The sequence below is a fragment of the Phoca vitulina genome, unplaced genomic scaffold (genome assembly GCF_004348235.1).
Source record: "Phoca vitulina isolate PV1807 unplaced genomic scaffold, GSC_HSeal_1.0 scaffold11, whole genome shotgun sequence".
Lineage (NCBI taxonomy): Eukaryota > Metazoa > Chordata > Mammalia > Carnivora > Phocidae > Phoca > Phoca vitulina.
This window is the reverse complement of record NW_022589714.1, coordinates 47,714,843-47,740,165: the sequence shown is the minus strand read 5'-3', so window position 1 is coordinate 47,740,165 and position 25,323 is coordinate 47,714,843. Positions and strand designations below refer to the sequence as shown.

General features: G+C 40.0%; 1 protein-coding gene and 1 non-coding gene across 4 annotated transcripts in view; one reads left to right on the top strand and one right to left on the bottom strand.

Moving 5' to 3' along the window:
- ILRUN (inflammation and lipid regulator with UBA-like and NBR1-like domains) overlaps positions 1 to 25,323 on the bottom strand; it is a 90,701-nt gene that overhangs the window by 13,262 nt on the left and 52,116 nt on the right. For all 3 annotated transcript variants that reach the window (XM_032409984.1, XM_032409986.1, XM_032409985.1), the window contains one exon: positions 6,833 to 7,161. In XM_032409984.1, coding sequence (XP_032265875.1) covers positions 6,833 to 7,161 — 329 coding nt within the window. The remainder of the gene's footprint in view (positions 1 to 6,832; positions 7,162 to 25,323) is intronic.
- On the top strand, positions 12,174 to 12,276 carry LOC116635965. Its single transcript, XR_004300260.1, has one exon. It is a non-coding gene; the product is annotated as a U6 spliceosomal RNA (small nuclear RNA).

The window sequence follows — 25,323 nt, the reverse complement described above, 5'->3', positions numbered from 1 at the left end:
GGGATAAGGTAGCCCCTAAGTATGTTCTAGTTCTAAAATATTAAGCATGTTCAAAGGGAGATTTTAAGTTCATTCCAGAAAAGTAAAACTTCAGAGAATACAGACAGGCTTTGTGACTTCAAGAGACATAGGTGTTGCTGTCACAAGAGTGACTTAATGGAAATTTCAATGTCAACAAAAATCTAAACCCAAGTAACTATGGAGGTTCTAGGGATTTCTTTTCCCTTGGGAGGCTGGAGAGAAAGACTGGTTTCTATAGTTGCCATAATAGCTTGTGAGGGGAGGGGGCTTAGTAGTAGAGAAGTCACATAATATTTAGTCAATAACTGGCTTGATCTTCATGTGAAATATTACACTATATTATAGAAAGCATTCTCTCCCTAGCCCACAGCTGTTAGCTCAGCTGGTAAGAATATGAACTTGAACACTATTTATGACCGGGAAGCAATGTAGTACACTGTTGAGAGAGCAGGCTAGGAGTCAAAAACAATTGCTTTTGTTCATACCCTAGTTTTACCATTGCTAGCTGCATGACCTTGAGCAAATCACGGAACCTGTGTACTTCACGCCGCAGCAACTGTAAAGGAGGGAAAAGAGCAGCCCCCGCACCACGTGCTGTCGTGTGCACTAAATGAAGTAATGCCTATCGAACACTGAGCCTGCTGCCTCTGAGGAGCAAATGCTGGGGGTGGGGGGAGGAAGGGAGTGACTGGCATTTGTGTAATAAACTTTGTAGAACTACTTGGCTCCTTACATTGATAATTTTAATAAAAATTAAATTTAAAAAGTTCCTGGCACAGTGCATGGACATAGTAAGTGCTCAATAAATGGTAGTTTGATAGCTCTGATTACTGCATTCGGATTGGCCTCTGCCTGGGTGTCCTGTGCTTTTGCTACCCGTCCCTTGCCAGAAGAAAAAGTTGGATAAAATATCAAGTGACGCAAGTTTTTCTTCTAGCTTCTCCTTCAACCACCTTTAATTTTTTTTTTTTTTTTTAAGATTTTATTTATTTATTTGACAGAGACACAGCGAGAGAGGGAACACAAGCAGGGGGAGTGGGAGAGGGAGAAGCAGGCCTCCCGCTGAGCGGAGAGCCCGATGCGGGGCTCGATCCCAGGACCCTGGGATCATGACCTGAGCCGAAGGCAGACGCTCAACAACTGAGCCACCCAGGCGCCCCTGTAAGCCTTTTACGAAAGGGTCGGCATCTGAGAGCAAAAACTCAAGTCTCATGGTAGTGGGAAGGTCACACTGCCCTCTAGCCCCTCACATAACCAATGAGCCCAGCTACAGACACCAACCACCCGCCTTCTGGTCAAATTCAGGGCCCTCTGAACTGGGCAAATGTTGAACCCAATTCCATTATGTCACCCCAAACTCACGCCTTATTATGATGTTAAACTGACTGGCTACTTTAAAGTAGGTAATAAGATCCACCAGCCATTATATCCTCAGGCCCACAGAGCAAAAGATTTGCCTTGTGCAAACCTCCCCCGGTAACCTCTACCATGATTTCTAAACTCTCACCTAAATAGAGGGAAAGTAACTCCTCTATGCCTTAGTCAACAGAGAGAGCAGCAGGTTAGGAGAGAGCTGACTTCCGATGCAATAAAAGCAGACTGACTCCTGCTCTAGCTGCAGATCCAAAACATACTCAAGGGTGGCTGTCAGAGACAGGAAGAGAAGCAGGTGGGAATGTGGGCAGGCAGGGCAGACGGCACTCGGCAGTGGCTGACGCTGGAGGAGCACGATGAACCTCCCCACAAAATTAATAACAAGTTTCTCCTTCTGAACCAGCATTTGGCGGAAGTAATAACAGTGGCTCAGACTGTAATCCAGTTTAAAGGAGGAGTACATGACATATACCAGCTCCAAACATTTTCTTAAAGTAAGGACAAACACAAAATAGGAGCCAAAGGCTAAGTAACAAAATAAATGAGTTTGGGATTCTTTTCAGCTCCCCCAGGGTAAATTATTACTCTTTTTTTTTGGAGAAAGGAAGCGAAGCATTTGGCCTTCCTCAAGTACAGCCCCTTGGTTTTTGACAGCCATACTCTTATTATCATCTGTCCTGAATCAGACTGTTTGGTGTCTTTTTTCTCTGTAAGGTCTTCTCAGAAAACATTTAGAGATTAAAAAAAATACTGCCAAATAAGGAAAAAAAAGCATCTAATTTTAACAGGACTTATTTTCTCCTTCCACACTTTTATAAATTGTTTTTTTACTATTCTCACACCGTCCAAACAGAAGCTATCCTGGCCTCCAGGGATGAGTCAGAGAGCTAGAATTCATGGCAAGACTAGCTTGAGTCAACAGAGTGAGCACCTATCCTACTGTGACTGTTTGTCCTCAGAGGCTCTCGAGCTAATCACATAAAAAGGGCTCAGTAAAACAGCACCTACCGTTCATCAATACTTGATCTGACTGTTCACATGGGACAGGTCAGCCACAACTGAGCCGACAAGGAGGTCAGCCAATTTCTAACAAAGGATTTATGAATATTTGGAGCAGGTCAGCATATACTTACTTTTCTGACTCCCTCTGACAGCTCTCACACAGGGAGGGGCCAGGCCCTCTGGGTTGTGGGATGGAGCTAGAGCTGGCATTCCCACCCAGGGCTTCCCCCCCGACACGGAGCACAGAGTCCGGAGAGCTTATGGTTATTCAAGTACAGCTGGGGAAGGACTCCCGGGGTGTCCGGTTCCTGGCACTGACATATGTGCCATTATGTTGACATACCATGCAGCCCTCATAGAGCAGGTGCATGAAGCAATCTTTTCATTTCATCCTACCAACCTTAGCAAGTTAAACTGTAACTATGGAGGCAGCAGGAAGCCATATGTGCCTATTATAGCCATGGTCACGGGCTTCCAAGAGCATCATGTTCTTTCCCAGCCTTAATGGCAGACAGGGAATTTCTTTAGAGTAAGTCAAATCTATTGTCTACTCTGATCCCTGACACCAGGGCATCAGGTTCCGCTCCCCATAAAGATGGCATCTGGGGTGAACTGAAAACACATGCTCCAACTCTAGAGCCCAGGGGTTTCTTTCATTCTTTCCACTCACTTATAAATAAAAGGGTGCTAATTATTATAAACACCACAAAGTTTCTGCACCTAAGTTCTTATTTTTACTAACCAGGAAAAGAAGTCACTACTTTAAAGACTCAATGGACAAGGTACCTCCCCACAAAGATAATAACAAGTTTCTCCTACTGAACCAGCATTTGGCGGAACACAGTCAAAATGTGCAGTTTGTGTATGGCTCAAGTCTTCAAAAAGAAGATGCCATGAACAATCTTCAGTTTACATTAGAGCCACTTATTTCAACCCTGCTGTTTTTCACTCCTTGATGATACTGATCATCAACTCAGTAAATGCTTTCACTCAACACAGCCTTGAGCCCAACAGGAGGATCTAGGGAGAGCCCAGGTTCACCTACTAATAAGACACATTTTAGTAATGTGGCACCTTGGACTGGAATCCCAGGTCTGCCTCTCAAACAGCTATGTAATATTGAGCAAGTTCCTAAGTCCCTTGGAGCTTTTGTTTTCCTGTCAAAAAAATGAGATGATCCATGTGAAGTCCATGGAAACACACCTGGCACATAGGAAGAGTTAAAATCTAACTTTGGTATACCTGATCTCATCATTGTATCAATTATACCCTTCAAGTATACCCTTGAGCAGACTCAAGCACGCCTGTCTTTAAAAATAAACAAATCTATATTCTCAAGTCAAACACAAATGTCTAGAATTATGAATAAGCTCTGCTTTAAGATACCCATTTAAGTACAGTCCCAATTCTTGTCAAAGCCATCTGTGATGATTCCATCCACTGCTCCTCCAAGGAAAGCCCTGCAAATGACTGAACCCACCTTTCACTGTCTATCACCCATATCTCCGGACCACACGTCTCTTACGCACTCTGCCCTCAGCACTTAAACTGTTCACTGTCCTTCCTGTCTTTCCAAATCTATCCTTTGAAAAGCCCTTTCCATCAACTCAATCTCTTCTTCCTCTCTGCCCTAACTCTAATTCACAGCCATACACAAACTGCACATTTTGACTGTGTTCTTGTCTCTCCAGACTTTTTGACTGAATTGTTCTCTAATTGCTGCGTCCATGTTTCATCTCCCCTACCGTACTGTAAGCTGCTCGCTGATAGGGGCAAATTCTTTTATTTTTCAAGTCTCCCACTGATCAATGTACACTGACCTAAACAGTGCACAGAGTGTTAATAAATACTTAGTGATGTTTGTCTACACCCTAACCCTATTCCTAAGGAGCTTTAAGAGGTGGAGCTGACTCAACTTTAACAAGAAATGCTTTCAGAGAAATTGCCAGATGCTCACATAAGTGCATTCTGAATACGAGTCTGCTTAAATTAAGAAACAAGAAGGGGTGCCTGGGTGGTGCAGTTGGTTAAGCAAGCATCTCACTCTTGATTTCGGCTCAGGTCATGATCTCACAGTCGTGATCTCAGGGTCATGAGATGGAGTGCTGCACTGGGCTCCTCACTCAGCGAGGAGTCTACTTGTTCTTCTCCCTCCTCCTCTGCTCCTCCCCCCACCTCTAAAAATAAATAAATAAAATATTAAAAAAAAAAAAAGCAAGCAAAGGAAGAAACAAGGGAGGCTCCAGTTTCTCTTTGGGACCTAAGTGCCACATTTTCAATGCATTATAGCCAATAGTCTCCTTGAATATCATCTATCTCCAATAAGAACCTTTTCTCTGTGTGTTTTTTTTTTTAAGATTTTATTTATTTGACAGAGAGAGACACAGAGAGAGAGGGAACACAAGCAGAGGGAGTGGGAGAGGGAGAAGCAGGCTTCCCGCCGAGCAGGGAGCCCGATGCGGGGCTCAATCCCAGGACCCTGGGATCATGACCTGAGCCGAAGGCAGATACTTAATGACTGAGCCACCCAGGCGCCCCTTCTCTGTGGTTCTTGCAAATACTACTTCTAAATGATTCTACAGAGTTCATAAAAAAAAAAAAAAACCAACTAGGTAACATACCATGAATTCACCAACCTCAAGAAATCTCAATAGCCTCTAGCCTCACCATAGCACAGTCCTTAAAAAAAAAAAAAATGGTAGGACCTCAACTAAGGCTGGTACGTAATCCTTTCTGACTCTCTGCCAACCCCACCCCAGCTCTCACTCCCAAGGCCAGGGCAATCATCACAGAATTGGCGAGAAGGCATCAGTCCCTAAAGAAACTGCAAACAACTAAGAGGTTCACAACTTAGGAAGATGAGTGCAGTGCCCTGGCCAAGAACACCAGCCATCTCCTAAGACCACAATGACTACTGAGCCAGGCACCTCACAGTTGGGAGAGGGGGCTTCCATTATACAAAGCACTGGAGCAACTGGTTTTGCCTCCTGCAACTTGCATCTTCCCATTAAACTCAACTGCAAATTCCAGTTCTAACAGGACATGCTTATCCTAGGGCTTGGCTCACTTACCACCTAGAACAGTCATACTCTGGATGGTTAAATTTAAGGAGGAGAAATCTGGAGAAACAGGAGCTTAGAGGAAAAGCCTTTTATTGTAGTGTGAAGTCTTAACTCAAATACAGGCAATTTACTGTCTTGCCAATTAACTTCTCTTATATCCTGTACAACTAACGTGACTCCACAGAATCCTTTATAACAACCATCCAAACAACCAAAAAAAAATCAATCCTTTGTTACACCACTAGTGAATGAAGTCTCTCTTACTAGACTGTGTGCAGAAATAGGATTCACATCATCAGGTTTCTTTTCTTAATTTGCCTCTTGATCTGGACCATATATAAAGCACTAGTCAGAAAAAATACCATTCTTACAACAGACAAGCAATTTGTCCCTCAAATAAACATCAGTTTTATTTTTCAAAATTTGAGGGTAAATGCCAACATGACGCAACGGCAGACTTAATGGTTTTAGGATTGTTCAGGGGGGATGCTGGGCCTAATACACAGCATTATTAATCAGAGGAGAATGCACAGGAATGCTCACAGGCCCACACCACATGAAACACCTAGAACAGTGAGCTCTCAGCATCAGGGCTTTACTCAACCAACCCAAACCAACAACCAAGAACCATCATCACCTTAGCAGACTGTGGAAGACACTGTTTAATCAGCTAGCAAGGAGAGAAGCAGGTCAAGAAATCAAACACCCAGAAGAATGTCTCAGAACAATCAGAATATTTAAAATCATGGTGAACTCAACAAACAATTCTCTCACTTACTGCCCCACACATAAAAAGTCAAAATATCACTTGGGCCACTCTGGGTTGTGGGTGAGGAGGCAGATGGGCCATAAGAGACTGAAAATACATCTACAAGAAGACATGCAAACAAGCTAAGTAAAGCAAAAGCCCAACAACAATATTTAGGATAAATAATAGACTTTGTCTTTTTTCCTTGGAAAAAAAAAAGCCCCACCCAAAGCCAAAACAAGAACAAAAACAACAAAGAAGGAAGAGATTCCAAAAGCATGTTGTTGTTCTAGGTTTAGTATACATTTACACTGGAAGGAGAGCTGGTGATATTTTGACTTTCTTTTTTTTTTTTTAAATGCTAAAGGTAAATAACTTTGTTCTTTCAACACCCAAACCAGAGCAGAGAGACAGTAGTAAATTATAAATGTGGATAAAGTAACATCCACAGGACATGAAGATTGGGGGGGGAGGGGAGAAGGGGTAGGTTTTTGTATTGTTGCTGTTGGCAGGAGAGCTAAGCAGTCTTAAAGAACATTCTAGGCTTCTAGGTTTGCCATGAAAGGGTATCACAAGTCCCAAGGCCCACCACCTACCCCTTCTCCTCTTCTCCGAGGGCACCTACCTTACTGTAAGTCACTACTGATAAGTTGTTTGCGTGACTGCTGGGGGACAGATTTACAGAGTTCTGTGAGAGTCTATTCTCATCTTGCTCGGTTTGGTCAGGAGCAGGAGCCCATGTGTTTTTGCTGATCGAGTCGAACCCGGAACCCCCAGGGTCTTTTAAGTTGTTTTCATCTGATTGTCGGTTCTTTTGGGGAGAGGCAAACGGGTTGAAGTTTCCTTCTACCTTGCGATGTGGCTGTGTGTTGAACTCCGTTTCAAAAGATGACAGCTGCTGCGTTACTCCTAAAAGTCCACCCACCTCCACACTGAGAATCACCCAGATGACATCTGAAACAAAAAGGCAACTCATGTCAATGACAGGTCCAAAGCAGCCACCACCAGAAACCCCAAATGTCACCCAAACCATAGGAAGCAATGTCCTTTCATATGCTAATTTTAAAAGCAAGCTGACAAAGTAGCCCAGTACATTTGCACTGTATGCATTTCTACATTGTTGGTAATGTCACATTCAAACTCCAGTGTACATTCAGTACAGGTCTATGGTAAGACTCATGAAAGTATTTGTTAAAAGGTTACTAGTTGATTCTGATGCACAGCCATATTTGGAAATCACTGCTCCAGAGAACAATGATCTATAGATAGAAACCTAAAAATTGTTTTCCCAGAATTATAAGCTTTTTGTGGTTTTTGCTTTAGCTTGAATGTATGTAACTTAGAAAACTCAGGGCAGGCATAATTCTTGAGCCAAAAAATACTTATAATTCCTAGAATTGCAACTTATCAAGGACCCCCTTCCCCCCATCTCTTTGAGCAATTTAGAGTAACAACATATTGTCCAAACTAGGATAAGAGTAAAGGGGGAAACAATTAATAATGACACCAGGACACATGTGAAAACCAGCGCTAACTCTGACTATTAAGGCAAATATCACCTGGATTTTCTTTTCTAATGATCTATGTGATCAAAGGATACCAAAAATTTAGTATGTCCCAGGCTTTCTGAAATAATCCAATTTAACACCACTTTGCCTTTGTCATACAGGGAAACCCCACCATCTACACTGAAACCATAATAGATTTGTTTTAAAAAGGTACACCACAGGACTTTTGGTCATAATTCAGTTATTTCCTCAACTGCCGAAGCTGAGGGTTCAAACAAAAGAATAGAGAGACAGTTTCCTTTGATGTTCTGCACCTCAATTTAGAGAACAGTGACATCAACTTTCCTGCTGGAAATCTTTTAAAAAGCACCACTACAGAAAGGCCAAGAAGCTTTTAAGTGTAACCCAGCTGAAACAAATGTGAAAAGTTGTCCAAGGCTCCTAAATAACTGCTGAATGGTTGATAAGAAAAGGCTAATAAATTTCATCAGTTACCTACACAGAAATACAGATAATATTAAGACTAGGAAAAAAAACCAAAAAACCACCAACACTAAAAAGAATAGTGAAAGAAACTGAGGAAAACCCTCTTGGGCCGTGCTTATTCTCAGTTTTCAATCTGGGTTCGGTATCTGATGAAGGCCATAAATACTCTATTTGTGTTTAGTGGTTTGGAAACTCCATTAACAACTTGGATGCCTGTGAACAGCTAGGAGCCAGAACCCTAGTAAAGTGGAAATGCAGTGACATCTGCTGTTCACTTCTGGAATTAGCAACTCTGCAGCCTCTAGCTGCGCAAGCGTGACTCCTAGGAATGGTAATCCATTCCAGACACAACTTTTCATGATGGCAAATGTGAATCCTCATGTGAACTAGTGCCACAGGAGCTCAACCTGTTAACACTGTAAGCCAGGATACGCAGCACACCACTTCACTCGGAAATGTGGGACGGTGCCAGGAATACTGGGTCAGAGGACTTTCATTCAAAGCTCTAAGTCAATCTCATAAACCAACATGACGTAGGCCTTAAAGAACAATTGCAGGCAGCTGAGGGAGATTCATTCCATGCTCTCCTAGCCTAGCTTTCTAACCAAAGGCAACATCTCTTCACTCTGTTGTTCATTTTCCCCCAATAGATATGCCCTATCTTACAGGTTATTAGTTCTTACTTCTCTTTCACCCATCTATTTTCCAAAGTCCTTTTGTAATTCCTGATATGTTTCACATACTCAGTTACAGGTCATATGCTTCCTTCACTTTGTTCAGGAAACTAAATGCTTACGAGAAGAGAAAGGACAGTCTTCAGAAGACTGTTACCAGTATATGAGACTAAAGACATTTTTTGCCCTGGCTTTAAGAACTAAAGCTTCTTTCATACAATTCATTGGGCCTTATCATACGTAAGCAACTGCATTCTCTCACCTTGGCTGTTCTTCTGTACTGCTCACAGATTTTACATAGTAGCTCTGAAGAGGTCATTTAAGAAACCACTGATTTATAAACACCAACAGTGAACACTCCAGTTCTGATCCTCCCAAGTTATTACCATGATGGGTCATTATGGATAGCAAAATATACCCTCTACGGGGTACAATCTAACCCATCTAGGTACTACTGCTAGCCCTCATGTTTCAGAATGTGTTCATCCCATGCATAGTGTGCATGAATGAGTGTGTTATTTAAGAAAAAAGGGTGATAAAAATGGACCAAATAAGCTTGTTTCAGAGAGGCTGACCATTTCCAATTCTTCCCAGAATGCCTTAATTACTGAGATAGGAACTGCCAGCCACATATTTTACTATTTGTGATGATGAAATCATAGCTGTAAGGAATCTTAGGGGTCATCTAATGGAATGGCTGCACTTTCTAGATAAAGGATCTGAGGTCTGGAGGTAGAAGTGACAGGCCCAAGATCAGACTTCGAGGTAAAGCCAACTTACATGATGACTGAGAATGCTCAACTCTCAGAATAGCTTTTACAAGGCTGCCTGGGTGGCTCAGTCGGTTAAGCATCTGCCTTCGGCTCAGGTCATGATCCTATGACCCTGAGATCGAGCCCTGCATCAGGCTCCCTGCTCAGTGGGAAGCCTGCTTCTCCCTCTCCCACTCCCCCTGCTTGTGTTCCCTCTCTTGCTGTGTCCCTCTGTCAAGTAAATAAATAAGATCTTAAAAAAAAAAAAAAAAAAAAAGAATAGCTTTTACAACTCATACTTATTTTTCCTCAACAGGAACTTGGGAACCAAGAACCTAGGGAACTACAGCTATAGTTAAGTCAGTCCCATTTCCCAGGCCATAGTATCTTTACCCACAAACATATAAGATCTTCGGTGCCAATAATAAGAATGGGCCAACAGGATGTCCTAGAAAAGTAGCCAATAAAGTAGAATCAAGTGCCAAGCCTACACATTCAGGGCTTAGTAAGCAAATTGAGAAACTGATTTTAGAATGTCTTGCCTTAAGATGGTTTTTAAAAAGCACCTGAGCCAGGACTTTGGAACTAAATGGTACTGTAAATAGTTTCATTCAACTCGTCCGTTTTACATATAAAACCTTTAATAAGTACATAACTTTAATAATAAATATAAACTTCCTTTTGTAGAAATGTATAATAAGTTACTAAAGAGAGAACATGAACTTTTTATTTCTTAAGTTTAGATTATCAGAAATGCAGAGTAAAAGGAAAATATTTTGGGGCTCTTGGGTGGCTCAGTCAGTTGGGCATCCAACTTTGATCTCAGCTCAGGTCCTGATCTCGGGGTCATGAGTTCAAGCTCCCCATTTAAAAAAAAAAAGAAAAGAAAAGAAAATATTTTACTTGAAGCCCAACTCCATAATCTTAATGAACTATGCTGATGTACAAAGACATCTCAGATTATGGTAGGAATGTTAAAAAACACTGCATATATCCAAAGGCTAGAATCACAGATCAAATGACATGATAATAAACATAAACAAACATCCATGATTTGTCCACTACAACAGAATTGCTAAAAATCAGTACAATATTCAAACGGGTATATTTGTTTCTTGAGGGGTTATGGGTTATAACCCATGCACAACATGGGTACATGTATACTGGGGTTGAATAAGTAAATGAACAGTGAAATGCTGAGAGCAAGGTTTCTCATTGTTAAAGAAGGATATCACAGATGAGCAAGAAAGGAAGGCATTCTAAAATGAACTCTGTGGTACTGGATTAAAGTCAGAGACATCAGTATCAACTCATGTTTATCTTAATATATATACAGATGAAGAAACACAGAAACAATGATAGATACGTCTGTTTACAGAGGTTAGTATGCATACACACGTTACCCAGCTCTGTCTGCTGAGAAGGCCTAAAGTAATGACAGCCCAGTAGCACCGAACATATCCAGTGCCCAGTGGTTTCTGAATAGCATTCTCTAAAAAAAAAAAAAAAAAAGTTCCTCAGAGAAATGGCTGATTCTGGGGCTAAGACATGGAAAATATGAGATGAGCCTGGAATATCTTTGTAGTATCAGAAAGTAAGAAAGTGTTTAAAAAAAAAAAAAAAAAAGGACAGAGTATGTCATAGGGATAGGAGATACCTGAAAGAGCTCCTTCTGGCCAAAGCCGGAATAATTTGGGCAATAAAATAAATAACATAGTATTAGATTATAACTCAAAAGTATAAAATAGAATACATGAGTCCATAGTGACATAAATAAATGACTAAATAAATGGACAAGTAGAGGGGCGCCTGGGTGGCTCAGCTGGTTAAGTGACTGCCTTCAGCTCAGGTCATGATCCCAGAGTCCTGGGATTGAGCCCCGCATTGGGCTCTCGGCTCAGCGGGGAGCCTGCTTCTCCCTCTGACCCTCTCCCCTCTCATGCTGTTTCTCTCTCGCTTGCTCTCTAATAAATAAATAAATAAAATCTTAAAAAAATAAATGGGCGAGTAGAGACAAATTTCTTTACATAAGAACTGCAAATATATGTACATATTCCCCCCTTCTAAGAGATGGAGCTTAATTCTATATATCCCCCAACCTATCCTGAGTGTGAGACAGACTTAGTGATTTGCTTCCAAAGAATAGAGCAGGGAAAGAGAATAATAGTAACTTTACAACAGAGAAACTGGCAACCAAAAATTTAATCAAGTGACCAATGTTAGTATCATCAGTGATGTTATGTAAATATCAGGTACCCCCTGGTAAGGTACTTCACCTCTGCAGTATTCTTCCCCAAATCTATAAACATCAGTCTAAATTGAGGAAAACATCGGAAAAGCTCAAACTGGGGTACATTATAAAGGATACCCGCCAGTATTCCTCCAAATGGTCATGGGTCATGAGAAACAGAAAAGATTGAGAAACTGTCACAGATCAGAGGAGACTGAAAGACAAGACAACTACATGTAATGTGGTGTCAGAGACTGGATTCCGGAAACAGAAAGAGGTCATGAATGGAACAACTGATAAAATCTAAATAAAGTCTGTGCTCACCTCGGCAGCACATACACTAAAATTGGAACGATGCAGAGATTAGCAGGCCCCTGCGCAAGGATGACACGCAAATTCATGAAGTGTTCCATATTTAAAAACCAAAAAAAAATCTTAATAAAGTCTGGAGTTAACAGTAATGTGTCAACAGTAATGTGCCAATGTTGAGGTCTTCATTCTAACAAGTCGTCCATTCAAACTAGACACATGAGTTCACTCCTATGTGCAACCCTTCTCAGTACTGCCAGTAAGGGCCAGTTACTAGTCTTCAGAGGGAACAGCAACAACTATACCAATGAGCCATCATCTTGCTGTGCATGTTAGACTGAAGCTGCCCAATGTCTTCCAGAGCACGTATCTGGCCTGCACAAACTGCAGACAGAAGTCACTTAAAGAAAGCAATAATCTGCCACATCAGTATGTTCCACTTGGGTCTGGGCTTCCCAAGGGAAAAGGCCAGGGGACTTGAGAAAGCACAACTTTTACAAATTCAGTTTACAAAGACACCTCAAAGTGGTTCAAACTGTGGCTAGGACTGAAATCTTGTAGGCTTCTGATCCCTAAAGCAAACGCCTTGGGCTTGTCCCAAGGAGTCGTGAGACAAGAATGCCACAACACCAGGAAACACAGCCTGGCTTTAGTCAGCATGCACATGGAAGACTACCATGGAGGTCACATCTAGGTTTGGAGGTGGTGGATTCGAATCCTTCCTAAAGCTCAACGCATCTTCAAACAGGAACCTCATATTTGCCCTGAGGATTAAGAAACAACTTGGATCTGGAGAGGTACGCAGGCTCTAGTCAACTGCTGAGCTACAAGCTGTAGGTTCACATTTCAGTTCCATACGAGGGCTGAGTACATATTGCCTACGTTCTGTGCCAGAGGCTTGAAAGGAGAGTCTGAGCACTGCCAGTCTATGGACTGAAACATTCCTAGACAGGAAGCAGTGCAAAGGTCAGTATTATGAGCAAGTCTCAGCATATTTGTGTCTGTCTCTTGGAACTACCAAGGCAGCAGTGTGTGTGTACTACTGGGAAAAGGAGGCACTTCCAACTGTCAGCACTAATCTGCCTAGTCTCAACTTCCAGTCTACATTTCCACATTATTTACTCAACATAGAGCTGCCATGACAATGCCCAAGCACTCAGATACTTTAACTTTGTCTATCAACACACCACCTACCTCAGCATCTAAAGGGGGAGAAGGGTAGAGCCAGGCTCCAGTTCATCAGCTGCTCTGAGTGATGGCTGAAGGACTGCCTCTGCTCAAACTCTGTTCCCTACCCATCCTCACTCCCCACCCCACCTTGCCACAAATGCATTAGAACCTTGTTCCTTGGTTTTAGTATTATTCTCAGGAATTTCCTTTTAAAATGCAAATGCCCCCAAAGGAATATATTAAGCTACCCTAAACTCATCAAATCAACCACTAGGCAAAACTCACAAAGGGGAGAAGAAAAGGGCCTAAGAAAGAGCAGTGAAAGCCTGGATGAGACGAGATGGTGAAGGCCCGGGTGAGGGGCTCAGAACGAAAAGTTGAAATGGCAACAACAAAGAAACTATTCCTACTTCTCAATTTTCCTGAATCATGCCCTATTTAAAAAGTATGAGCTTTTAACCTTAATTTGGGGGTAGGTTGGGGGACTACAGTGATCATTTACCCACTTAATTACTTGCTTCAGTCTTAGGAAACAAGAATCTCTACTTCCCAAATCCAGAAAATCTGTGCCCTTGAACTGTAAGAGTAAAAACATCTAGATCAAAGATGAAAATCAGCTCAGAATGAAAAAGAAAAAAAAACCCTACCCTTAACTGGGCTGAAAGGACAGACACTTATAAAGGCAGGTGCAAAAATAAAACATTTCTCCCAAGGTCATGCAGCAGCTACAAAATGCTGTAACAACCCTCTGAGTGACTACTGCTTTCTTACCAATGATGCCCCCAGACCCATTTCGTTGTAGCATCGATTACTGAGGATTGTTAATTGTTAAACTGCCCCTGCCTCAAGATAGCACCCAAACCCTAAATAATCCTCCCTTCTAATCCTGCCTCAGAAATAGCAACCAATCCAAAATTGACCCCCCATCTCCCTTAGAGCGTTCTCAGAATCCTTCAACAGGAACCCAAACCTTACGGAGGCTGCCTCCCTCCTCCCTCTTGTTGTGTGGCATTCCACAGTTCCCCTGGACAGCCTGCCCTCACCGTATTACACCAATAAATTCTGGTTGTGTCAGCCTTCAGGCTTGTTTCAGGCGACCTTTGAAACAAGAAGCCTTCCTCTCTTCCCCCTCCCAGCTTCAACTTCTAGATGCAGAGACTCCACCCCTTCCTACTTCCCGGCTGCACACACCGCCCTGCCCTCTCAGGAAGCGGGCCAGCTGGCCCAGCCATCAGCTGATACCACAGGAAAGAGGAAAAAAGAGAGAAGCAATAGCCTCAAGAATAAAGAAAACCCAGGAGCATATGGTGTTCTAGGAGCCTAGTCACAAGTGTTTCAAGGAGGACAGAGTCATCAATTGGGTCCAGTGCAGCTAATAATTCAAGTAAAGTTGAGAAGTGAGAAAAAAAGCTTTGGAGGTAGCATCATGTAGGTCACTGGTGTTTTGAAAAGAGCAGTTCAGTGGAGTGGTGGGGAAAGAAGCCCGATGGGAAGAATTTAGGAATCCAGAAATCAAGAGGTGGAGACAGCCATTACTGATTCAAAATTTTCCAAGGAGTTTTGCTATGAAGGAGAGCAGTGAAATGGGGAAGAAGCTGGAGGAAATAACAGCATTATATGTTAGAGCAAGAGATTTTTGGAAACTTGAATGTCCATCAGTAGTGACTGGCTAGAAAAATGATAACACATCTACCTAAGGGGATACTGCACAGCCATAAAATGGAATGAAGATTTCTAGAGCGATCTCTAGAATATATTAAGTGGGGGGGTGGGGGAGTAAGATGCAGATCAGTATCTATATAGTTATGATACTTTTGTGTAAGAAAAGGATCAAATACTGGCTAGTATTTGCAAGACAAAGCAAAACAAACAACACTGTACAGATAAACCATAAATGAATAAATAAAAACGGGTATCTGGCTGAAGGAGGCAGTAATGGGGAGACTCCTCTAAATATATCATTCCTAAATTGTGACTTAGGAATAGTAGAAATGCCTTAGATACTGAAAAAAATTAACAACAAAAAGAAAACAAAAACAGACAAAAAAACCTAGGTCAAAGGAAGACAGTAAGAACTGGAGATAAATTTTGTAGGATGGTGATTGGCATAGGATAGGTGCACAATAAACAGCAAATTATTTATGCACAACTACTTAGCACCATTTAAGTAGTGTTAAAAAACAAACAAAAAGGGACGCCTGGGTGGCTCAGTCGATTAAGTGTCTGCCTTCAGCTCAAGTCATGATCCCACGGTCCTGGGATCGAGTCCCACATGGGGCTCCTTGCTCAGGGAGCCTGCTTCTCCCTTTGCCTGCTGCTCCCCCTGCTTGTGCTCCCTCTGTCTCTCTCTGACAAATAAATAAAATCTTTAAAAAGAAAATGTTTATTGTGTTGCCCTGTTGGAAGTCAGTTAATGTTAAGAGTAAAGTCTGATGATTGGCTGTGTCTAACTATAGCTGAAGGACTGTAACAATAACAGTAAACAAAAAGCAGAAAAGACCTCCTTACCTAGGCAAGTTAACATTCAATGCTGTAATTTAAAAATCAATTACTTTGATAAGATTGGGCATTAACTTGTCAGTAAACACCACCTGTGGTATGGAAGACAACACAACAAAACAGTAACCAGTTTTCAACCATATTACTTTACAGCAGTCTGCTCTGTAGATTACCTACATCAAGATCATGTGGCTTGCATGTGAAAAATACAGATTCCTGGGTCCCTAACTACAATGAACTAAAATAAGTTTCATATATGAAATGTAAAAGTTTAGGATACCTATAAGAAAGGTATATAACCATTAACTTTCCCTTCTCATTCATTAGTTTCACTGAAAGCAACTAGAGCACCAACTCCTTCCTCTAAAAATTGGCAACTGAAGGTAAAGAATTAAGCATTTAATCTAGCCTTATTATAAAACTGAATTTCAGAATGTCATTGTTGATGATGAAAACTTCTTTTTTTATCCCAGAACTATTCCAGCTAATGTATATGGAAGAAATAATCACTTTGTAACCCCTGATGAAATGATTCAGGCAATAATCATCAATGAATGAAACCATTAGGCAAAAGGTTGGTTGACAGGGAGGACCTCTGCAATGGAGGGGTCCAGCTATCACTACTTGATCCTTTGATTGCTCTTAGCATCACTAAAGCTCTAACAATTTTCAATAGCCAAAACAATTTTGAAAAAGAAGGAAGCTGCAAGTCTCACAATTCCTAATTTCAAAATTTATTATAGCACTACAGTAAACAAAACAGTGTAGTATTGTTAAAAAGATGTACAGACCAAGAGAAGAGAAGAGAGAGTTCAGAAGTAAACCCTCACATATATGGTCAAATGATTTCTGACAAAACAGGCAAGGCCATTCAAAGGGGAAAGGACAGTCTTTCCAACAAATGGTGTTGGGAAAACTGAATTTCATATGCAAAATAATGAAGTTGGACACTTACCTCATACCATATACAAAAATTAACTCAAAATGGGATCAAAGACCTAAACATCACAGCCTAAAAACTATAAAACTCTTAGAAGAAAACAGAGAGGAAACTTCATGACATTGGATTTGGAAATCACTTCCTGGATTATGACAAAAAAAGCACAGGCAACCAAAGAAAAAATAAATTGGACTACATCAAAATTAAAACTTTTGTGTATCAAAGGACACAATTAACAGTGAAAAGGCAACCCACAGAACAGAGAAAGTATGTGCAAACTGTATATTTCATAAGGGGGTTAATACCCAGAATACATAAAGAACTCCTACCGAAAAAAACCCAAAAACCTGGGGCACCCGGGGGGCTCAGTCAGTTAAGCGTCTGCCTTTGGCTCAGGTCATGATCCCAGGGTCCTGGGATGGAGCCCCACATCAAGCTCTCTGCTCAGTGGGGAATTTGTTTCTCCCTCTTCCTCTGCTCCAACACCCACTTGTGCTCTCAATTTCTCTCACAAATAAATAAAATCTTAAAAAAAAAAAAAACCTGATTGAAAAATGACTTGAATAGACAAGCTGAATGGCCAACAAGCACATGAAAAGATGCTCAACATCACTAATCATTAGGGATACCACGAGATACCACCTCACACCCATTAGGACGGCTACTATCAAAAAACAGAAAATAACAAGTGTTGGCAAGGATGTGGAGAAATTGGAACTCTTGTGCACTGTTGGTGGGAGGGTAAAATGATACAGTGGCTATGGAAAACAGTATGGCGGTTCCTCAAAAAATTAAAAATACAACTGTCATATGGTCCAGCAATTCTACTTCTAGGTGGATCCCCAAGAGAACAAAGTAGGCTCTCAAAGAAATATTTCTATACTCATGTTCATAGCAGCATTATTCATAATACCAAAAGGTGGAAGCAATCCAAGTGTCCAATGATGTACGAATGCATTCTAAAAGTGTGGTAAATACATATAATTGAATATTATTCAACCTTAAAAAGGAAGGAAATTCTGATCCATGCTACAACTTGGATGAACCTTCAGGACATTATGCTAAGTGAAATAAGCCAGTCACACAAGGACAAATACTGTAATACTATATGATATCACTTATATGAGATACCTAGAAGAGTCAAATTCATAGAGACAGAAAGTAGGATGGTGATGTCAAGAGCTGGAGAGAGAAACGAGAAGTTATTATTTCATGGGTACAGAGTTTCAGTTTTGCAAGATAAAAAGAATACTAAGAGGTAGACGGTGATGATGGTTGCGTAACAGTGTGAATGTACTTAATGCCATTAAATTGTATACTTAATGGTTAGGATGGTAAATTTTGTATATTTTGTAAACTTTGTATACTTAATGGTTAGGATGGTAAATTTTGTTATGCGTATTTCACCAGAATTAAAACAAACAAACAAGCAAAAAATACCCTGAGGCCCAGTAAGTTTAAGTTAGTCCTTCAAGGCCAATCAGTGGCAGAATAAAAAACAAGAACAGAAGTCAGCTCTTTTTAATCCTAATCTAGTGCTTATCTATAACACCATGCAGCACTCCTACCCCTGGTCAGTTGTGAGCGTTCCATCAACCAGGAAATAGAAAATAGTTAACGGAGACAACTATTCCTGGCAGAAAAGATGGAAATATTAACAGCCTCATTATTTAAACTTCTATAGCCTACTAATAAAGCATAATCTGAGTGGGTAATAGCACAAGTGCAGAAAATTAAGATAGACTGCAAGTACATTAAAGCAACTTAAAGTACTAATTTAAATTTAAGTGCAACTGGGTTTAAGAATAACGCAGGGAATCAAAACTATAGCTACAGCACATTAATAGCCAAACTTACGCAACTGGCATAAAAATACACAGATTAAACTAACATTTTAACAACCATTTTGGCAGTTATGTTGAAAAGAATTTAAATATAACACTGGATAAAAGGACTTAATATTTAAATATTATCCATTTTATATGCAAATAGGTAGAAAGATGGCTGATGTTCTTATTCTTTCACTACTACTGCTGAATTTCTCAACTAGTCTGACTGGGACACACTTAGAATTTCTTGATATTTATAGTATTTTTATCAAAGGATAATTTAAAATAGAATATTTGAGCAGAAGTACTTCCAAGTAAGAATTTGGTTCATCAGAAAGTCAAATTTTAGACTACCTAATTCAAACTTAAGTATCTTAAAAAAAAAAAAAAAAGGCCATTCCTCTTTGTACACATGCTTCGAAGATGAAGTTTAATTTAGGACTCTGATTACTTTCTATGGAGTTACTATGTATATTTTGAATACTTAAAGGCGTAACAAGACATAGGCCCCATTTGTCTTTTTTAGAAATTCAAACCTTATCTTTGACATAAGTATGGGCAAAATGTATAAAACAGCATTACTGATGGTAATTAGTTATTCCTGGTGAAAGCTTTTCTGCCCTAGAGATCTGGTAATACACTACATTAACTCTGTTCTCCCTTCCCCCTCCTCCTAAAAGAGGACAGGCTTTGTTTCTGGCTTCAGAGAAACTGCTGCCAGTCAACACCACCACCCAAGCAGGACCAATGCAAGAACTAGCAAAACAAAACCCCTCCCCCTCATCGTTCTCTCCAAAGAGAATTACATTACAGACATCACATTCACTGACAAGTCAAAGACAGTGACAAAGCAGAACTTCCTAAATGTTTCTTCATTCTCCTCCTCCGCGCATTTTTCACTTTCTCCTTCATTTCTTTGGTCTGACACAACTTGCACAAGCACCCTGTCCTCTTCATTTCCATCGAAGCTTACTAGGCCAAATTATCTTCCTGGCTCAAATCTGGGCACAGAGCTTTGGAGAAATGAACGAGTACTCATCCCTAAACTGAAGTAGGTCTAGCAACATCCACACATGCGAGATCTTAGGGCTCACTCATGACCATCTGGACTTCTCAATCCTACAAAAGAAAAGTCAATCTCACCACTCACTGACGTCTGAGGTACACAGCATATACAGATGCCCCTCCTCGGCCCCTTAGTCTGGGCCAGGATAGCCTGCTACTCATCTCTCTTCCACATGACTGCTGGTGTAAATATTCCTCAGAGTACTATCACCTCCAATCCATTTCCCACTCTTTCCCACACAGAACCCTCACTCATGCCAAACTGCCCAAGTCACACTCAACCTAAGTTTATGCTTAATTATCGCAGGCTGGAAATGTGGTGCCTTTTCCCTGCCACCAATCTGAATCTATTTAGTTAAAATACTGCATATTAGGGAAAGCCCTTCCAGACCATTTAACCTAGAAAGTTATTTTTTAATGTTTTTATTGAGAAGTATTTTTTAATAATTTTATTTTTCAAGACTTTATTTTTAGAGCAGGTTTTAGGTTCACAGCAAAACCGAGAAGATGCATGTATACTCTCTGCCACATACGTACAACCTCCTCCTCTATCAACATCCCACACCAAAGTGATACTTGTTATAATCAATGAACCCACACAGGCACATCATTATGACCCAAGTCCATAGTTTATATTAGGGGTCACTCTTGGTGTTGTACATTCCATGGGTTTTGATATATGCATAATGACATGTATCCACCACTATGGTATCATACAGAATAATTTCACCACCTTAAAAATCCTGTGTTCCACCTATTCATCCTTCCCTTCCCCAACCCCGGGCCATCACTGATCTTTTTATTGTCTCCAGTTTTGCCTTTTCCAGAATGTCATATAGGAATCATACAGGATGTAGTCTTTTCAAATCGGCTTCTTTCACTTAGAGATATACATTTGAAGTTTCTCCATGCCTTTTCATGGACTGAAAGCTCATTTCTTTTTAGTGCTGGAAGTATTCCATTGTCTGGATGTACCTCAGTTTATTTACCCATTTACCTACTGATAGACATCTTGGTTGCTTCCAAGTTTTTGCAATTACGAATAAAAGAGTTATAACACAGCAGGAGTATTTTAGTTTTATAAGAAACTCCAAACTGTCTTCCAAAGTGACTGTACCATCTTGCATTCATGCCCACAATAAATGAGAGTTCCTGTGGCTCCACATCCTTGCCAGAACCTTGGTGTTGTCAATGTTCTGGATTTGGGGCATTCTAATAGGTGGATAGTAGTAACTTGCTTTAATTTAATTTGCAATTCTCTAATGACATGATAATGAACATCTTTTCATATGCTTATTTGCTATCTGTGTATCTTCTTTGGTGCCATGTCTATTTTACATTTAGGTTTATGGTCCATTTTGAGTTAATTTTTATGAAGAATATAAGGTCTGTGTCTACATTCATTTCTTTGCATGTAGATATCTAGTTGATTCAGCACCATTTGTTGAAAAGACCATCTTTTCTCCATTGTCTTTGCTTCTTTAGCAAAGATCAGCTGACTATATTTGTATCCATTTCTGGACTTTCTATTCTTTTCTATTGATCCATTTCTTTATTCTTTCACCAATACCAAATGGTTTTTTTTTTTTTTTAAGATTTTATTTATTTGACAGAGAAAGAGAGAGCACAAGCAGCAGAAAGGCAGGCAGAGGGACAGGGAGAAGCAGGCTCTCCAATGAGCAGGGAGCCCGACGTGGGGCTCGATCCCAGGACTCTGGGATCATGACCTGAGCTGAAGGCAGCCGCTTAACTGACTGAGCCACCCAGGGCCCCCCAAATGGTCTTGATCACTATAGCTTTATATAAGTCTTGAAGTCAGGGAGTGTCATTTCTCCACCTTTCTCTTTCTCAAATATGAGTTGGCTACTCTGGGTCTTTTGCATCTTCATATAAAATTTAGAATCAGTTGATACCCACACAAAAACGTGCTGGAGTTTTGACTGGGAATGTGTTGAATCTATAGATCAAGCTGGAAAGAAACAGCATCTTGACAATATTGTCTTCCTACTCGTGAACATAGAAAACCTCTCTACTTACTTAATTCTTTGATTTGTTTCATCAGAGTTGTGTTGTTTTCCCCATATAAATCTTGTTCACATTGTGATAAGATTTATACTTAGGTATTTCATTTTGGGGGGATGCTAACATAAATAGTAATGTGCTTTTAATTTCAAATTCAAGTTGTTCATTGCTAGTATGCAGGAAAGTGGTTGACTTCCACATATTAACTTTGTATCTTGCAACCTTGCTTATTAATTAGTTCCAGTAGTATTTGTCATTTTTTTCAGATTATCTACATAATCACGTCATCTACAAAAAAGTAGTTTTAGCTCTTCCTTCCCAACCTATATACCTTATTTCTTTTAATTGTCTTATTCTATTAGCTAGAACTTCCAGTATGACGCTGAAAAGCAGTGGCCTTTTCCTTGCCTTATTTCTGATCTTAGAGGGAAAGTTTCTAATTTCTCACCATCATGAGGTTAGCTGAAGGTTTTTTATAGATATTCTTTATCAAGTAGAGGAAATTCCCCTCTACTCAGTTTTCCCATAGTTTAACCATGAATGGGTGCTGGATTTTGACAAATGGTTTTCCTGGATCTATTGACGAGAACATGTTATTTTTCTTCTTAGCCTATTGAGGTGATGGATTACATTCATTTATTTTTGAATGGTGAACCAGTCTTGTATATCTGGTATAAATTCCTCTTATCATAGTATGTGTAATTATTTTTATACATTGTTGGACTGGGTTTGTTATTATTTTGTTAAAAATATTAGCATCTAGGGGCACTGGGTGACTCAGTCAGTTAAGCATCTGCCTTCCACTTAGGTCACGATCTCAGGGTCCTGATATCAAGTCCCACATCGGGCTCCCTGCTCAGCATGGAGTCTGCTTCTCTCTCTGCCCCTGCCCCTCCGCTCCTGCTCTCTCTCTAATAAATAAAATCTTAAAAAAAAAAAAAAGAATATTAGCATCTTTGTTCATGAAATATAACAGTCTGTGGTTTTCTTTTCTTGTAATACCTCTGTCTGGTTTTGGTATTAGAATAATGCTGGTCTCATAGAATGAGTTAGGAAGTATTCCCTCTGCTTTTGTCTTCTGCAAGAGAGTCTAGAAAAGTAGTATAATTTCTTTAAGTGTTTGGTAGAATTCCCAGTAAACCCATTTGAGCCTGGCGCTTTCTGTTTTGTAAGGTTATTGTTGATTCAATTTCTTTAACAGATAAAAGCATATTCATATTTTCTATTTCTTCCTGTGTAAGCTTTGGCAGATTGTATCTTTCGAGGAACTGGCCCATTACATCTAAGCACAGAGTTGCTCATAATATGTCTTTATTATCCTTTTAACATCCATGGGATCTGTAGTAATATTCCTTCTTTCATTTCTTATTTTATTTATTTATTTTTAATTTATTTATTTGACAGAGAGAGAGAGATAGCGAGAACAGAACACAAGCAGGAGGAGTGGGAGAGGGAGAAGCAGGCTTCCTGCCAAGTAGGGAGCCCAACGCGGGGCTCGATCCCAGGACCCTGGGATCATGACCTGAGCCGAAGATAGACGCTTAACGACTGAGCCACCCAGGCGCCCCTCATTTCTTATTTTAGTAATTTGTGTCTTCTCCTTTTTTTTCTTAGCCTGTCTAGAGGCTTATTGATTTTTTAAAAAAGATTTTATTTATTTGACAGAGAGAGAACACAAGCAGGAAGAGCAGGAGAGGGAGAAGCAGGCTCCCCAATGAGCAGGGAGCCCAACTGCAGGCTTGATCCCAGGACTCTGGGATCATGACCTGAGCTGAAGGGCAGACATTTAACCGACTGAGCTACCCAGGCGCCCCTAGAGGCTTATTGATTTAATTGATCTTTCAAAGAACCAGTTTTTGGTTTTGCCAATTTTCTCTATTGATTTTCTCTTTGCAATTTCATTGATTTCTGCTCTAATTTTTATTATTTTTCTTCTTCTGTTTACTTTGGATTTAATTTGCTCTTCTTTTTCTAGTTTCTTAAGGTAGAAGCTTAGATCATAGATTTTAGGCCTTTCTTCACATTAAGCTGAATATTCTTCTGCCTTGGGTACTCCACACAAATGTTCAACACCTTCCTGATTTTAGGACCTAGAATCTTTGACTCCACCATCAAGATCCCACTAGAACTCCAAAAAAAAAAAACCAGATCACTAGGATATCTGAGGTGACAAAAGCCTTAAGGAACCTTTACTAAGAAGTTAATACAAAACAAGTTAACAGTTGAAGAGTAATTACTGCACAAGATTTCACAATATAGTCAGATCTTTTAATAATAACAAAAATGCTAAAATAATAATAGCATCTAACACTTAATCAGCGCTTATCATGCCAGTTGCTGTCCTGTAAACTTTTACATGCATTAATTCCTCTAATTCCCTCAAAATTCTATGAAGTAGGTACTGTTTTCCTTATTTTATAGATAAAAAAAACCTGGAGTCACTGAAAGATAAAATAATTTCCTAAAGATCACATTGCTAATTACTATTAACTAAAAGTCAAACCCAAATGATATGATTTCAGAGCTCATGCTACTACTCTATTGCCCTATTTTACTAAAAAAATAAAAAATAAAAAAAAAATAAAATAATGAATTTAACTATAAGTGAGCCAAATAAGTATGGTTTATTCATTTTTAGCAAGCAGCCCAGATTCTATTTTTCAGATGGCTAATACATTTATTATTTGATCACTATTTATATACTTTGCCCCACCTCAGCAGAAAGAATTAACAACCCACAGAGATAGAAAGCACATAGTGGCTGCCAAAGGCTACGACAATAGAGAGTGACTGTTTAATGGGTATGGAGTTTCCTTTTGGGGTGATAAAAATGTGTGGGAACTAGATAGTTGACGAATGCACAATACTGTGAATGTACTAAATGCCGTGAAGTTGTACACTTTACCATTTTATTGTAATTTTTTTAAAAAAGAATTATCTAGGGGAGCCTGGGTGGCTCAGCTGGTTAAGTGTCTGACTCTTGATTTTGGCTCAGGTCATGTCTCACTCTGGGTTGTGAAATCGGGCTCCGCCCTGGGCATGCACCCTACTTAAAATTCTCTCTCTCTACCTCTCCCTCTGCCCCTCCCTGCCCCGTCTCTGTCTCTCTCTCCCGCTCTTAAAAAAAAGAAAAAAAAGAAAAGAATTATCTACAGTATTTTGATTAATAGTAATCCAATGAAATGGTATTCAACTACTAAAAATTGTATTTTTGAAAATAATTAATAACAGGGGAAAGATCCTAAAATATTAGTGAGTAGGAAGAAAAGTAGTATACACAACTATATGTACGTAACATCAAATTTGAAAAATAAAAATTTCTTTGTTTTTAATATTGGATACATACATTAACATTGTTTATATCAGTATAGAAGAGTAAACGTTTTGTTTTGTTTATATTTTTTATATTCTCTAAGTTCTATATTTCTTTTATTGTCAGAAAAAATACTATTTTTTAGATTTTATTTATTTGACAGAGAGACAGAGAGAGAGAGAAAGAGAAAGTACAAGCTGAGAGAACAGCAGAGGGAGAGGGAGAGGGAGAGGGAGAAGCAGACTCTTCACTGAGCAGGGAACCCGATGCGGAACTTGATCCCAGGACCCTGAGATCATGACCTGAGCTGAAGGCAGAC